Source organism: Chlorocebus sabaeus, chromosome 9 (assembly GCF_047675955.1).
Source record: "Chlorocebus sabaeus isolate Y175 chromosome 9, mChlSab1.0.hap1, whole genome shotgun sequence".
NCBI lineage: Eukaryota > Metazoa > Chordata > Mammalia > Primates > Cercopithecidae > Chlorocebus > Chlorocebus sabaeus.
Genome location: NC_132912.1, coordinates 95,578,271 through 95,594,989, shown reverse-complemented (window position 1 = coordinate 95,594,989; position 16,719 = coordinate 95,578,271). Strand labels below are relative to the sequence as shown.

General features: G+C 42.3%; 1 protein-coding gene across 9 annotated transcripts in view; it reads right to left on the bottom strand.

Annotated features, from left to right (window-relative positions):
- The window catches only part of EXOC6 (exocyst complex component 6), a 304,230-nt gene that overhangs the window by 188,607 nt on the left and 98,904 nt on the right, over positions 1-16,719 (bottom strand). Inside the window, exon 1 of one of the 9 annotated variants that reach the window (XM_007963570.3) lies at positions 7,194-7,339. The exons of 4 other annotated variants lie outside the window; for them this stretch is intronic. In XM_007963570.3, the coding sequence (XP_007961761.2) occupies positions 7,194-7,254 (61 nt within the window). In that variant the 5' untranslated portion in view covers positions 7,255-7,339. 4 more of the 9 variants (XM_007963579.3, XM_007963581.3, XM_073019179.1 and 1 more) reach the window with 4 other exon arrangements.

The window sequence follows — 16,719 nt, the reverse complement described above, 5'->3', positions numbered from 1 at the left end:
AGGGAGTCAGAGGTTGCAGTGAGCCGAGATCGCATCACTGTACTCCAGCCTGGTGACAGAGCAAGACACCATATCAAAAAAAAAAAAAAGATAACACCAACACTAATTATATAATGCCAAAAAAAGAAAAACTTCCAATTTTGTTTAATGAAATGAGTGTAACATTGATCCAAAGATCTGAAAAAGTCTGCACCAATGTGCAAAGTGCACCGAAGTACAAACTACAAAGCAATCTCACTTATAAATACCAATGCAAAAAATCTTTAAAAGCATACTAGCCAACAGAATTCAAAAACACATTGAAAGAGCAAATCATCATGACCAAATGGGGTTTATACTAAGAAGCAGGACTATTTCAATAATAGGAAATCCATTAATAAACTCAATCATACTGATGGAGCAAATAAGAAAAAATCATATGACCATCTCCATAGATGCAGAAGAAACATCTGACAAAATTCAACAGCCTTTCTTGCTAATAAAAGCAGTATTGGTGAATACTTCCTTAACATGATAAAATACAAATACCTCAGCTCAAAAGCCAGAGCTGGGCCTCATGCAGTGGGTCACGCCTATAATCCCAACACTTTGGGAAGCCGAGGTGGGCAGATCAACTGAGGTCAGGAGTACAAGACCAACCTAGCCAACATGGTGAAACCCTGTCTCTACTAAAAAAAAAAAAAAACAAAAATTAGCCAGGCGTGGTGGTGGGCACCCACCTACTCAGGAGATCAAGGCAGGAGAAACACTTGAACCCAGGAGGCAGAGGTTGCAGTGAGACGAGATCGTACCACTGCACTCCAGCCTGGACAACAGAGTGAGACTCTACCTCAAAAAACAAAACAAAACAAAAATGCCCACAAGCCAGAGTTATCCTGATAAAGAAATACTAAAGGTTTCCCCTGCTAAAGTCAGGAAAAAAAGATGTTGTTAAGTCGAGCTTATATCTTCAACAATGAAAGGCGGTTTCAGAGACAGAGACTTGTGTACTCCAAACTATTGACACTTCACAAAACAGATTCTAAAAGTTAAATACAGAATAACCATTTGACCCAACAATTCCACTCTTAGGTGATTCCCCCAAACACTGAACATAGGCATTCAACTAAAATTTGTACATGAATGTTCATGGCAGCATATTCTCAACCACCAAAAGGTAGAAACAAATGTCCATCAACGAATGAATGAATAAATAAAATGTGGAATGTCTATATAATGAGAATTATTCAGCCATAGAAAGAATAGTACTTTTTTCCTTGAGACAGGGTTTTTCTTGATATTGCCCACATAGCTGTCCATATGGACTGCTATAACTAAATACTGTAGACTGGGTAGCTTATAGACAACAGAAATTTCTTTCTCACAGCTCTGGAGGCTGGGAAGTACAAGATCACAGCAGTTTCAGTGTCCAGTGAGTTGTGGTTCATAGATGGTGCCTTGTAACTGCATCCTCGCATGGTGGAAGGGGCAAGCTAGCTCTCGGAATCTCTCTCTCTCTTTCCTAAGACTACTACTAGTCCCATTCATGAGTGATGTGCCCTCATAACCATCACCCAAATGCCCTACCTACTAATACTATCACATTGGTGATTTAGGTTTTAACATATGAATTATGGTGGGGGGACATGAAACTTCAGACATAACAAGTACTGATTCATGCTACAATATAGATGAGCATGCTAAAGTGGAAGAAGCCAGACACACACAAAAACCACATATTATATTCTTCTATTACATGAAATATCCAAAATAGGTAAAATCATAGTACAGAAAGCAGAAAACTGGTTGCCAGGGGCTAGAAGAAGAGAGAAAATGAAGAGTGACTATTTAATGTGTACAAGGTTTCTTTCTGTAATGATGAAAAATGTTTTAAAACTAGATAGAGACGATGGCTGCACAGCACTCTGAATGTACTAAATGTCACTGAAATACACATTTTAAAATGGCTTTTTTTTTTTTACATTGATGTTAACTCTATTTAGGAAAAAAATAAAACAAGAATAATATTTGAGGGGGATACACTTCTGCAATAACAGTGTGAGGATATCCACAAACCTGTTCCCTAATGAAACAACCCTAATTCCACAAACCTGTTCCCTAATGAAACAACCCTAATTCCACAAACCTATTCCCTAATGAAACAACTCTAACTAATGAAAATTATTTTTAGAAACACCATTTGAATTTCTGAAAATTGTCGTAAGAGCATATAGCAAAAGAAGAAACATTTATCCAAGAAAATCTACTACATACTTGGTAAGAACAGTAAGAGTTTGTGGCCCTTGACCCATGACCCACAACCACCTTTTCCCAACCACCTGTTCAGGTGACAGATCTACCCAGGTGGGAGTGGCTAAGAAGGTGGGGCTCTCTTTCCCACCAGGGTTTCAGTCAAGAGCCAAAGGGCAGGCATTCAGAATTTCTTACCCCTACCCCAACTGTGTTGCAGAACGAAAAAACCAGGTGAGTGTGGCAGAGAGAATAAGGGCTCCATTCTTCCAACCAGTCCTCCTTCATCCACCCAGCCCCTGGAGGATGTCATAGAACAGAAGCTATACCACAATAACAACAACCACCGATATTGGGGACCCAGCTGCCCTCACCTCAGCCTGCTCATACCAGAGAGGCTCCACACTGAGAGAGGCAAGCCAAGACCAGAGACTGCCATCTCACCCAGCACCATGCTCTTAAAGCAAGGATATCACTCCAAGAGAGGAAGGCCACTGTTCGTGCCCGCATATCTAGAGTAGTGGCTCAAGGATTATAATCGGGGGTGAGGCAGAAGGTAAGTACAAAGAGCTCCAAAGAACTCCTCAAAGAAAAATAGAAAATCTGAATTATTTTTGATAGTTTGTGTTTTTCTAGGAATTTGTTGTTTCATTTAGATTGTTTTAGTTGTTGACATAAAATTGTTCCTAACTTGTCCTTACTTTTAGTTCTGCAACGTTCTCTCTTGTTCTTGAATTGAGTAATTTGAGTCTTTGTTTTTTTCTTGGTCATTCTAGCGAAAGGTTTGTCACTTTTGTTGATCTTTTCAGATAACCAACTCTGTTTTATTGATTTTTCTTCTCTATTGTTTTTGTTTTTTCTTTTTTTTTTTTTTTTTTTGAGATGGAGTCTTGCTCTGTTGCCCAGGCTGCAGTGCAGTAGCGCAATCTTGGCTCGCTGCAACCTCGGCCTCCTGGGTTCAAGCGATTCTACTGTTTCAGCCTCTCAAGTAGCTAGGATTACAGGCACACGCCACCATGCCTGGCTAATTTTTATATTTTTAGTAGAGACGGGGTTTGCCATGTTGGCCAGGCTGGTCTTGAACTCCTGACCTCAGGTGATCCGCCTGCCTTTGCTTCCCAAATTTCTGGGATTGCAGGTGTGAGCCAGTGCGCCTGGCCTCTCTGTTGTTTTTCTGTTACATTTACATCTGATCTAATCTTTATTACTTTCTTTCTTATCCTTGTTTTGGGTTAGGTTGCTCTGTTTTTCATTATGATGGAACGCAACCTTATGATGGAAGTTTGGGTTATTAATTTGAGATTTTTCTTATTTTTTAATATTGGTTTTTACAGCTATAAATTTTTCTCTAAGAACAGCATTGGCTTCATCTAAACATTTCTGGCATTGTATGTTTTCATTTACCTTTCTTCAAAATATCTTTAATTTTCCTTATTATTTCCTCTTTGAGTCACTGGTTATTTAGAAATGTGCTTAATTTCAACATATTTGTGAATTTCTAAAATGTCCTTCTGTTATTAATTTCTAATTTAATTCCATTGCAGTCAGAGATAATAATTTGTACGGTTTCAGTTTATTTTAAGTTTATTGAGGCTTATTTTATTGCCTAACATAGTCTGTACTGGATAATGTGCCATGTTCCCTTGTGTATCCTACTGTTGTTGGAGGGAGTATTCTATGGAGGTCTGGTAGGTCTAATTAGCTTAAGAGTATTGTTCAAGTCTCCTGTTCCCTTTCGGTCTTCTGCTTAGTTGTTCTATCCATTATTGAATGATGGGTAGTTTTTATGTCTTTTCAGACTCTGTTGTTAGACGCACATATGTTTATACTTTATATATTCCTTATTGATTGACCATTTGCCATCATAAAATATCCTTTATTTCTAGACTTGTTTTAAAGTCTGTTATGTCAGATATTAGTATAGCTACTGCAGCTTTCTTATGGTTGCTCTTTTCATGGTACATGTTTTTCTGTTTACTTTTAACCTATGTTTGTCATTAAATCTAAAGTGTATCTCTTGTAAGATAACACATCTTTGGATCTTATTTTTATCCAGTTTGAGGACCTATGCCTTTTGATTGTTTATTCATATTTAATGTTATTATTTAAATAGTTGGATTCACATCTGCTGTTTTTCTTGTGTTCTATGTCTCATTTTCTTTTGCATTAAGCAAATATTTTCTGGTGTAACATTTTAATTAGTGATTTTTTTCTGGAATTTAGAAAAAAGTTATTTCTTAGTGGTTGCTCTCAGAATCTACTTTAGAATTATTCTCATCCAGTAAAATATAGAAATGTTACTCTTATATAGCTATATTCCTTCTTTCCCTTTTTTTGTGCTATTACAATAACACTGATTTTCTGCATTTCTGTCTCACTGAATTCCACTCTGATCTTTACCATCTCCTTTCTTCCACTCTTCTGAATTTCATATACTCTTCTTTTCCTAGTTTCTTAGGTTAGAAGCTGAAGCCATTCTTTTCTAGTAGAGGTGTTTGGTGCCATAAACTTCTAAGTATTTCTTCAGCTGCATTCACAAATGATATGTTGTGTTTTCATTTTACTCAGTTTAAAATACTTTCTAATTTCCCTTTTGATTTATTTTTTGTGTGTGTTAGTCAATGACCAAATATTTGGGAATTTTCCAGATAGTTTTTGTTTTCGTTTTTACTATTGATTTCTAATATACTTCTGTTGTGGTCAAAGAACCATGTTATATGTCAGGGCCTGTGGAAAGTTTATCACATGCTTCTCAGGAAAAGGTCAGGCCGAAAAATCCTGCCGCTGAGAAAAAACAATATAAATAAAATAAGTCTCAGACCAGCTAAAAGGTAGGAAATAACAACAAAAATTAATCTTAATACTAAAATATTTATGAATAAATTGATGTCTTGGATTTCCTTCAAAATAATCCAAGATGAGGGGGTGTAGATAAGGGAAAAGCTCAAACAAGACTGGCCAGGGAATGAATTGAAGCTAGATGACCGTTCATGGTGGTTCATTACACTATTTTACTTCTTTAAACATTTAAAATGCTTCCATAATAAATGGTTTTTAAAAATGCAATATTAACACTTCACTTAGTGAAACCTGAAAAAAAAAATACAGGGAAAAAACAGTAGTAGCTTAAACAATGTTCAAGAGAAAAGACTGCTAGCAGTACCCTCTATATGTGTGCAAAAAGCGTCTGCTTATAAATGAGACATAAATATACATATATATGGGATAAGTGTGAGTCACTAGAGTTTGCTAAAGAGAGTGGGTTCAAACAAAATGAGCCAGTTGAAACAACTGCCCAACAAAAGAGAACAGAATAACACTATGAATACAAATACTCTGTTCCTGAGTGTCCCAAAAATCTCTCAATATATCTCAAAATGTTCTTCTAAGTTAATTTCATTTTTTTTCAAGGACACTACCTAGCACATTTTCCCAAGATGAAGCACCTCTTTCATAACCAGTACTATTTTCACAAATAAACTACTCTAGTAACTTTATCACGCACTGCACTCTGTTTCAAGATGCAGTGATGAAAACAAAGGTTCCTTTTAATCTTACTTCTTTCATTACCAAGTATAGTTTACTAAAAGACATAATAATGTTGGAAAACTAAGGAAATGCACTAATTATGCATTATCATATCATAGCAGAAACTTTATGTAACAAAAATTTGTAACATGCCTACCACATGCTTGGTCTTAGGGATACAGCAGTGAACAAATAGGCAAGGTCCCTAATGTTCTGAGCTTCCTGGACATCTGAATACTCTCCCCTCCCCATTCTACAAACAAGGAAACCGAGATCCAGAGAGGTTAAATAATTGTTTTCCATGACTGCACATTTCATCAGTGGCAGGACTAGGGCAAAACAAGAACCCAGGCCTCCTGACTCTTAAGGGCAAGGTGTATTTACATAACTTGAACAGGCTTCAATTTACACTACATTCACCGGTCCACAAACTGTACAGCGTTCTATTTCTAGGAAGAGTATTCTGAATAAATACTAATGATAAAGCATAATCAGTCTCAAGTTCCATAAGTGAATCATAACTTCATTTATCATATCATCACTCCAAAAGATGAAACCTTATATGTAAAAGGAACTTATTCTTGAAGACAGTGCCTAACCTAACCCATGGCTCATTACGGTGCCTGGCTAATAATATTCTATCGGAACAGCAGGTATTCATTCAGTCTGGCATGGAATATGCATTACCTAGTACTACTCTTAAAATGAATGAGGAGGAACTCGATTTAAAATAACCGGAACAATTAATGCAATTTTAATGAAATGTTTGTAAATAAGTAAAAGCTGTTCTGCCTCCAAAGAAGCTTAGATCCCGCGAGTGCAGGGTCACCCTAGCGTGTTCCCAAGCAGCAAGCAGCTCCTCCCCTCCAACCCACGCGCTCTTCTCGCCCACTCTGGCAGCGCGGGGGAGCAGGGAAAAGGGGCCGGAGTCTCCCGCTCAATTTCAATTCTCCCACGCCCGTGGCAGCCTGGCGCACCAGGCTTTCCACCCGCGCGCGACCTGCCACCTCCGACACGCCGACTGCCGGCTGTCGACCCTAGCCTGGCACGCCCGCGGCCGAGCAGCCCTCAGTCCTGCCACGAGCGAGAGGGGGCCAGGCCCCAGGAGTGTCCTCGGGCCCTGGGGCCGCAGCCAGAAGAACGCGGGGCCGCACCGCGGCGCCCGGGGTTAGAGACGCTGCGGCAGCCACACCCACCGGCTGCGGGGTGACAGCTCCAGAGGCGGAGGCAGGCCGCGCCGACAGGTGCAGCCGCCTTCTCGGTCCCGCCCGGGTCCGGGCTGGAGTTCCGCCACCCGCGAGCGCCCCCGTCCGCCCCCGCGCGCACCACCTGTCGGGGAGCTTCGCGCGCTGCCAGCGGCGGACGCCCCGCCCGGCTCCTGAGGAGCAGCCGGCGCAGGGCGGGGAGCCGAAGTCCTTGGGGGATGAGATCTTTACCGGAGGGTGGGCCCCACGCAGGCGGTGTCAGTGCTCTCGATCTCCTGCAAGATCCGCTCATGCTCGGGGACGGTGCCCAGACCCTCGCTGCTCTCCGCCATTTTGGCTGGAAGCTGAAGAACCGGAGAGGCGCGGCGCCGCGGGAACGACGGGGGCGAGCGCCAGGTGGCGCGAGCGCGGAGGGGCGGGGCGGGGGCGGGGCGCGAGAGCCGGCGGCTGGGGGGCGCGCGGAACGCGGGGCAGGAGGCGCGCTACCCGGCTCCCGCCCCCGCACCTGCGGGAGTGAGTGGGGGCTGCGGGCGGCGGCCGGGTATCCAGCTGGCCTCCTGCTCTCCCTCGCGGCTAGCCCCTCCTGGGCGTCTAGTCCCGGCCTTTGGGCTTTAACATATATTCTTGTCTTCTGTGCGTGCCACACCCTGTGCCACACGCTGGGGATACCGTAGTAGTCAGCGAGGTGGACACTCAGATCATCACCCTGCCTCTGTAATAAGAGCCACGGGGACATTTAACAAGGGCCTGATGTACTCTGGGTTGTGGGCAATCAGAGAAAGGAAAACATGCACTCACGAAAAGCAAAATTGCGTGTGATAGTAAGATTTATTTTAGGAACGAATAAAGATCCCGGTTGACCATGAAGACCGCTCCAGGTGGATTCATGTCCTCACCTGCAAGAAGTCCACCAGTGGCCAGTCAACTTGGAAATAAATTATAAGCGACAGAAAAATTAAATGACGAGAAATTAAGGCACTTGATGGCAAAGATACTGGGGGAAAAAAAAAGCCCAGGGCGATGTGTGATTCATGCCAAAGTCCCTGAATCCCAGTGCCCCCAGGTCAGGGTAGCTGGGTTGAGGAGGGGTGAGAGCTCTCAAAAGGGGGTTAGCAGCAGGGAGGTGGGAGAGAGAAGGCAGGGAGGCTTGGACAAAAGTATCAGTGTAGAAAAAAGTCCTGCTTAATGACATGTTTGTGGGACACTGAGTAAACCAGTTTGTCATGATCGAAGCAGGGAGGAAGGAAGACTAAACAGGAACAGAATGTAAACCTAGCCTGAGGAACAACTACTTTCTGCTCTACATTAATCTAGGGCTTTGAAAAGCTTCCCTTTGAGTCAACCAGCTCTTTATCCAGCTGTGTAACTCACTCACCCTCAGTGAGCTTTTACTTGAAACCTACCTCCAGCCTCCTCCCCACAAACATCCTGGGAGGTGGTTTTGTATAATAGAGCATGAGCTCTGAAGACCAGTGTCTGAAGACATTAACTCTTGGATAAATATCACTTGATAGCTGTGTAACATTGGGCAAGAACCTAGTTCTGTCAGTTAAATGACTGTAAATGACAATAGCAGTGTCTACCTCATATTGCTGTCCCATGGTGTATGAGTTTTCCATTGTTGCTATAACAAATCACTACAGATTGAGTAGCTTAAAATGACTCACATATTATCTTACAGTTCTGTACGTTAGAAGTCTGTCACAGGTCTCACTGGGCTAAAAATCAAGGTGTCAGCATGTCTGTGTTCCTTGCCTGAGACCCTGCAGGAGAATTTCTTTGCCTTTTCCAGCTTCTGGAGGCCACCCACATTCCTTGGCTCATGGCCCCCTTCATCCATCTTCAAATCTAGTAGCATCTCTCTGATCATTCTTCTGTGGTCACATCTTCCTCTGACTCTGACTTAGACTAGAAAAGATGCTCAGTTTTTAAGGACCCATATGATTAGAGTGGACCCAACCATTTAATCCAGGATAATCTTCCATTTCAGGGTCCTTAACTTTAATCACATATGCAACATCCCCTTTGTCATGTAAAAATAACATATTCACAGGTTCCAGGGATTAGAATGTGAACATCAGTGGGACCCACTGCCTACCAAACTTAGGAAGGGCCCTGTAAAACATTGCTAATGCCCACCTTCCTATTAATCTGGAATCTTCAGAGCAATGGATTCCGGCTATACACATCCATTGAGCTAAGATAGTCTTCCATTTCCTGCAGAGAGACCTAGCTTTTCATTCTCTTTGTGGGAGGGGACAAAGTTTGTCTTCATTTTTTTATGTCTCAGTTTCAATTTTCAAAAGGTTATTTTCCCCTCTTAAGAACTTATCTTAGCTCAAGCACAGTGGCTCACACCTATAATCCCAGAGCTTTGGGAGGCTGAGGTGGGAGGATCACTTGAGCCCAGGAGTTCGAGGCTGCAGTGAACTATGATAGCAAGCAAGATGAGGAGAGCAGGGCATGTGGCACAGGCCGGCTTCCTATTTGACCAGTGTCTCCAGCTGGAGCATTACTTTCCTGATCATTCCCTACCTAGAACTTTCCGCCTTTTCTTCACCCGTCCTGATATCTTTTATTCCAAAGCCAGCTCCAAGTGTGCCCCTGCTCTGGGAAACCAGCCCTGCTTAGGCACTCCTCAGGCCAGGCCTGTTTCAACACCTGCCCAGAGAGATTACTTCAACATAAGCAGCAGTATCTTCCCCGAAATTCAAGTGAACATGGAAGGAAGTCCATTTACCACTTCTCCTTCTGAAACAGTTTTTGCTGGTTCCTTCTGAGACTTCTGACAGTTCCGTGAGTACCGGGAGGTTTTAGCTAAGAATTCAAAGTTAAATGTCCTAAATAACTAACTGTACATTTGTTTTGTTTGTTCGGTTGGTTTTTTTGAGACGGAGTTTTGCTTTTGTTACCCAGGTTGGGTAACAATGGCGTGATCTTGGCAAACTGCAGCCTCCGCTTCCTAGGTTCAAGCGTTTCTCCTGCCTCAGCCTCCCGAGTAGCTGGGATTACAGGCACGTGCCACCACGCCCAGCTAATTTTGTATTTTTAGTAGAGACGGGGTTTCTCCATGTTGGTCAGGCTGGTCTCAAACTCCCAACCTCAGGTGATCTGCTGGCCTCGGCCTCCTAAAGTGTTGGGATTACAGGCATGAGCCACCACACCCAGCCCTAATTTTAATCATGGACGTAGATATGTCAAATATATAAATGTGGGGTGGGGGAAGCCCATCCAATGGATAAATGGGTTTTTGTTTGTTTGTTTGTTTTTTAAGATGGAGTCTCTCTCTGTTGCCCAGGCTGGAGTGCAGTGGCACGATCTTGGCTCACTGCAACCTCTGCCTCCCGGGTTCAAGCGATTCTCCTGCTCAGCCTCCTGAGTAGCTGGGATTACAGGTGCAAGCCACCACGTCCAGCTAATTTTTGTATTTTTAGTAGAGACGGGGTTTCGTCATGTTGGCCAGGCTGGTCTCGCACTCCTTCCCTCAAGTCATCACCCTGATTCGGCCTCCTGAAGTGCTGGGATTACAAGCGTGAGCCACCACGCCCAGCCCCTAGGAGTGAATGATTTAATGTCCGCACTAAGAAGGTTATGGAGTAGCAGGGCACAGACAGGTAGATTGCAGATGCATGTGGAATTATTTTTTGGCAGTGGATATTGACTTCCAGAGATCAATCCAAAATCTCTTTTCAGGACTTCTGGAAGAAGAAAGATACACCAGGAAGACCGGCAGAGCAGGAGATGCATTTTGTGTCCAGTATTTTAAAACTAATTGGCAAAGTAAGGATTTGACTTGTAAATAAACTGTTAGTCATTAGCAACTTATCTTTGCATCATTTATCTACAGACTAATGACCTGTCTTGGGAAAGCGCCTCCCTCAGAATGAGGTTGTAGAGTGCAGCTGCTCTGGTCTGGCATTTAACTACTTGAGTTCAAATTCCAACTCATCTCTTACTAGATGCTAGGCCTCGGGGTGTTACTTAACTTGACTAAGCCTCAGCTTCTTCAAGTGTGAATTAAGGACAATAAGAATCCCTAGCTTACCAAATTGTGTGAGGATTAAAGAAGGTAATATATGTATAATGTTTAGCCTAGAGCTCGGTAAACATTAGCCTTGGTGACTAGGGTTATCAGGCATTTGCTAGTAAGCCAGAGAGCCCAGCATTTTAGCCTCCTCTTTGACAAAATAAAAATAAAAACCAGACACATAAATGTTCTTTTGTCTAATCATTAAAAAAAAATAACCTGATTGTGTATCAGGGTTTTCTGCATGCTTGGTGAGTGTAAACCACCTGAAATATGTTTCCTGCTTTTGTAGAGAGGGAAACAGGAATGTGTCTTTGGGTTGGATTCTTGGTTCCAGACCCACTTTAGTGAACCCTCTGGATCCTGTGCTTTTAAGGCAAGCGCCTTTCGTTGTCTTTGGGGGCAGTGCTCACTCATCCTTGGAAGCACATATCATGGTGGTGAACAAATCACTGAGTCTGTCTCCATTTCCAGGAACTGCTCCTACGTCAAGCACAGGGACGATGCCTGTATTGTTCACTGTCCAGCCCAGTGCCTTGCATATAGTAGGGGCTCAATTAATAAGTGAATGATCGACATGCGAATACTTCTCGTATTAAGCTTAATGTTATAAATGACATGTTTTTCTTTTTCCTTTTTTTTTTTTTTTTGAGACGCTGTCTTGCTCTGTCACCAGGCTGGAGTGCAGTGGCGCGATCTCGGCTCACTGCAACCTCCGCCTTCCAAATTCAAGTGATTCCCCTGCCTCAGCCTTCTGAGTAGCTGGGACTACAGGCATGTGCCACCACGCCCAGCTAATTTTTTTTATTTTTAAAACAGAGTCTCGCTCTGTTGCCTAGGCTGGAGTGCAGTGGTGCGATCTCGGCTCACTGCAGCCTCCGACTCCGAGGTTCAAGCAGTTCTCTGCCTCAGCCTCCCGAGTAGCTGGGATTACAGGCACCAGCCACAACGCCCAGCTAATTTTTGTATTTTTAGTAGAGATGGGGTTTCACCATCTTGGCCAGGCTGGTCTTGGACTCCTGACCTCGTGATCCACCCACCTCGGCCTCCAGAAGTGCTTGGATTACAGACATGAGCCACCGCGCCGGCCCACCCAGCTAATTTTTTGTATTTTAGTAGAGATGGAGTTTCACCATGTTGGCCAGGATGGTCTCATTCTCCTGACCTCGTGATCCGCCCGCCTCGGCCTCCCAAAGTGCTGGGATTACAGGCGTGAGCCACCACGCCCGGCCAAATGCATGTTTTTGGAGGTAGGGTACACATCTACAAAAAGATTCCCCTCCTCGCCCCTGGGAACCCTATCATTATCCTCTCAAAACTTCACATCATTCAAATGTTTCTTAAAGAGCTTTAGAGCTCTTGTTATAGAATTATAGAACTGTATCAAAATGTAAAGTACAGACAGTCTTTATACATTGGCTCTGATAAACTAATCCTTCCCCGCGGCTTTTAACCACTCGTTTCAGATGTCCACCGTCTCAAGGGCCCTCCTCCAGCTTCTGCCTTTTTGTTGTGGTGACCCCAAGTGGCCACACTATGTAAGTGCAAGAGAATAAACAAAGCCCAGCTGGTCTGGGAGGATGCCGGCTGTAAAACCCTGTGCAGGAATCGGCTGTTCCATAAAGATCTGGACCCCACGGTGGAGAACAATAGAAGGAAATTTGAAATTGAAGCCAAATCAAATCAGTTTTTTTCTAAAATACGGGCCAGTCCTCAGAGGAGTTCAAAAGCAACTAGCCCCGGGTTTTGTTCATTCAACAACTATTTTTATTAAATGTTTGTTGTGTACTTGCTCTCAGACAGGGCTGGCTCATGGTGTGTGACCTACGCAGTTGCCTTTGATTTAATACTCTGTCATCACCATCTTGTAATTCTTAATGATTTTTGAAAAAGGAATCTACATTTTCATTTTGCCCTGGGCCCCATAAATTATGTTGCCAACCCTGCCCTCAGAAAAATGTCCTGAAAGCCCCTAAAACGAAACATTTTAAAGTCCACTGAGCAGTTAAAGAACAATATCATTTTCTCTGAGTTCCATTCTGTCCTTCCTTCAAATAACACCCCCCACCACCACCACCAACTCCACCGCCACCACCAGTTTATAAGACAAGCAACTGTCCCTGCTGTCTCCTCTTACCTTCCTTCTCCTTGTTGGTTTTCTTATTCGTCATCCTGTTCCATGCACTCTCTATTCCTCCCTCTTTCCCTGCTTAGCCTTCCTTTACTGCCCTTTGCCCTTTCTCCCTTTCCTCTCACTTGTCCGATTTTTCTCTCTCCTCTTGGCAAAATAGGATTAGAAATGTAGCTAATGAAATGACGATGATGATGATAGCTGACATTTACTCCCTGGCTAGGGATATTAGCATCCCTAAACCTTCCTATTCCTTACTTTTTTTTTTTTTCTGAGACAGAGTCTCACTCTATCACCCAGGCTGGAGTGCAGTGGCATGATCTCAGCTCACTGCAACCTCCGCCTCGCGGGTTCAAGTAATTCTCCTGCCACAGCCTCCTGAGTAGCTAGGATTACAGGCATGCACCACCACGCCTGGCTAATTTTTGTATTTTTACTAGAGACAGTATTTCACCGTGTTGGCCAGGCTGGTCTTGAACTCCTGACCTCATGATTTGCCTGCCTCAGCCTCCCAAAGTGGTGGGATTACAGGCGTGAGCCACCGCGCCTGGCCTGTTTTTTTTTTTTTTTTTTTTTATTCTTCATAGCACTTATTAACACTTTTTTATTGGTGTATTTCTGGCTGTCTCCACTAAAATGCAAGCTCCCTGTGAGCACGGACTTTCCAGATCTTGATCTTGCTGTATCAGCGGCACCCAGACCACTGCCTGTCACATTGTAAATGTGCCATTATTATTTATTTACTGAATGAATGAGTGAATGAGCATTTGCTATGATACATTACATTTCATTAATACATTTCATGCCTAATTCAACTAATCCTTTCAACAGCTCTATTAGTAATTATAAAGGCGGAATTTGAACCCGTATCCTTCTGGTTCCAAAGCCCATTCACTTAACCACTAAATAACCAAAACTGTCTCCCTGGTTGGAATATTTGGCTCCTAAACATAAAAATGTTTTTAAAGCTTTATCTAGTGTTGCAATAAACATCAAATAGCTAATGATATCATTTAAATGTCCAGCAAAAATTGGGTAACTGTATAGCCCACTCTCATAAGACATTCCAGACTTTTCTGAGGTGCCACAGATGCAGCAAGCCTCAGTCATGGTTAGGCCCAAATTTATTTCTGAACAATTTCTCTGGACTCCACTTTTATGCAGAACACTATACTATTCTCATTAGAGATTAAATCAGGTCATGATATTGCATTAGTATAAAATACAAGCATAGTGAATGTGATTTTTAAAATTAAAACCTCTCTCCCCTGAATATTATGCAACCAAAATAAAATTTACATTACTGTAAGCCAGGCACAGAAACACAAATACTGCATGATCTCACTTATATGTAGAATCTTAAAAAGTTGAACTCTCCTCTAAGTTGAGAGTTGAATGGTAGTTACCAGAGGCTGAGGAGAGAGGTAGATGGGAAAAGGAAAGATGTTAATCAAAGATGTTAATCAAAGTTTCAGTTAGGAGAAATAAGCTTTGGTGACCTATTGCACAGAATGGTGACTATAATTAATAATAATATATTGCATATTTCAGAATTGCTCAATATAGATTTTAAATGTTCTCACCACAAAAAAAAAATATGTAAGGTGATAGATATAATTAACTTGATTTAATCATTCTACAATGTAAACAGACAGTGAAACATCACATTATACCCTATAAATAGGCCGGGTATGGTGGCACACACCTGTAATCCCAGCACTTTGGGAGGCCAAGGCAGGCGGATTGCTGGAGTTCAGGAGTTCAAGACAAGCCTGGGCAACATGGTGAAACCTCGTCTCTACAAAAAATACAAAAATTAGCCAGGCGTGGTGGCACACGCCTGTAGTTCCAGCTACTCAAGAGGCTGAGATGGGTGAACTGCTTGAGCCCAAGAGGCAGAGGCTGCAGTGAGCCAAGATTGTGCCACTGTATTCAAGCCTGAATGACAGAGCCAGACTCTGTCTCAAAAAAAAAAAAAAAAAAAAGTTCTATACTCTAAATATATGCAATTATTTGTCAAATAAAAAAAGTTTAAAAAAATTTGCATAACTCAATATTTCACACCTGCTCAGAATTTCAAGATGTTATGAGTGATTGTTTACTTCAGGACTCTAAAGTATATATTTATTAAGTCATACTGGAATATCCATCCCAAATGTAAACTAGACAATAATAGTCAACACTAATTATTGAGTATTTACTCTGTACCAGCCAACTATTATGCTAAGCACCTTATAGACACTAATCCTTTGAGATAAGTTTTATCATAATCCCCACTTTATAGTTTCAGAAACTAAGGCCAAAATCATACAAGTGGTAAATGTCCAGTCCAGATTAAAATCTAGACCTTTGATCTTAATGAATATACTTGATAAAATAAGATTTAATAGAAATCTTACATTTATAAAGATATAAATAGCAAGAACATTCTAGAACATCCACAGTTAAATTTAGTTTGTTTTTTTTTTAGTATGTCATTCTAAGATTTTATAGTATATACAGTTTAGGGTTGGTTTTTTTTTAATGTTTTCTTTCCTTTCCTAAAAGCACGTTATCTTTATTCCTAAAAACATGAAAGTCAAAGAAATACGATATCCTGTTTGCTCTTAAACTGATAAAACTTCATGGTCAGCTTTTGGAAAAGTGCCTGAGAGAGTCTGTGAATACAAGTGTGAAACAATTATGTTATCATAAAACAATTACAAAAATTTCTTCTGGTACGTCATCTTGTACAATTCCCTTTTCCTCCTATTTTTCCCAGTCCTCTGCAGGGCCTTCTTTAGACATCCACCCCCACCCCCACAGTCCCCTACCTTTCTACCTCCCACTAACTTTGCAGTACCCTACAGTGGGTCCATGATTTGATCATCTCAGGCTCAGCTACAGCCACAAAACATGCTGTGACTTCTGAATCCAAGTCGGTTCAGACATTGTGACTTCAGGACCTGATCTAAGGGGCTAATAACACACCTGCAGGACTCCAAGGGGCATCGTGAGCCCCAGGCTATATCCAGGTATGAGTCAGTATCCATGGGAGCAGGTCTGATGGGTGATGCCTGACAGCAGGAAGTTCTAGTGTGAATATGGTAAGTAAATGTTGCGAATACTGCTACTACCCTATCCTAGGACCGTAGCTATCGTCACTAATTTATCAGGATCGTCCTCAGTATGAAGATTCAGGCAACCATTCCCAATGCATTGAATTGATATGCTACTTGAAACCTATCGACCATCCTTGTGCAAGGAAGTTGGTAATACTGAGTACAACAGGGACTAATGTTTCCTTGAACATGGCTCCGGACAGTCATTAAGTCTCCCAGGGACAGGTACGCCCCCTAGCGGAAGGAGCTGGCAAGGAGCCAGGCACATCTACACCAAATGGAGAGGCTAGAGAGAAAATCAGGAAACCTGAACAGAATGAGAACATCCAGTGGAAATTAGCCTATGGTTGCAATGTAATGAAAACAGTGATGCTCAGGGCAAAAGGATTAGGGCAGGAAAACTAATTGCAGACTTTACTTGCCCGTTAAGTTTCAGCCCACCAATATTCTGCAAGCTAGGGGATTTCTTTTTTCTTTTTTTTTTTTTTTTTTAGCAGA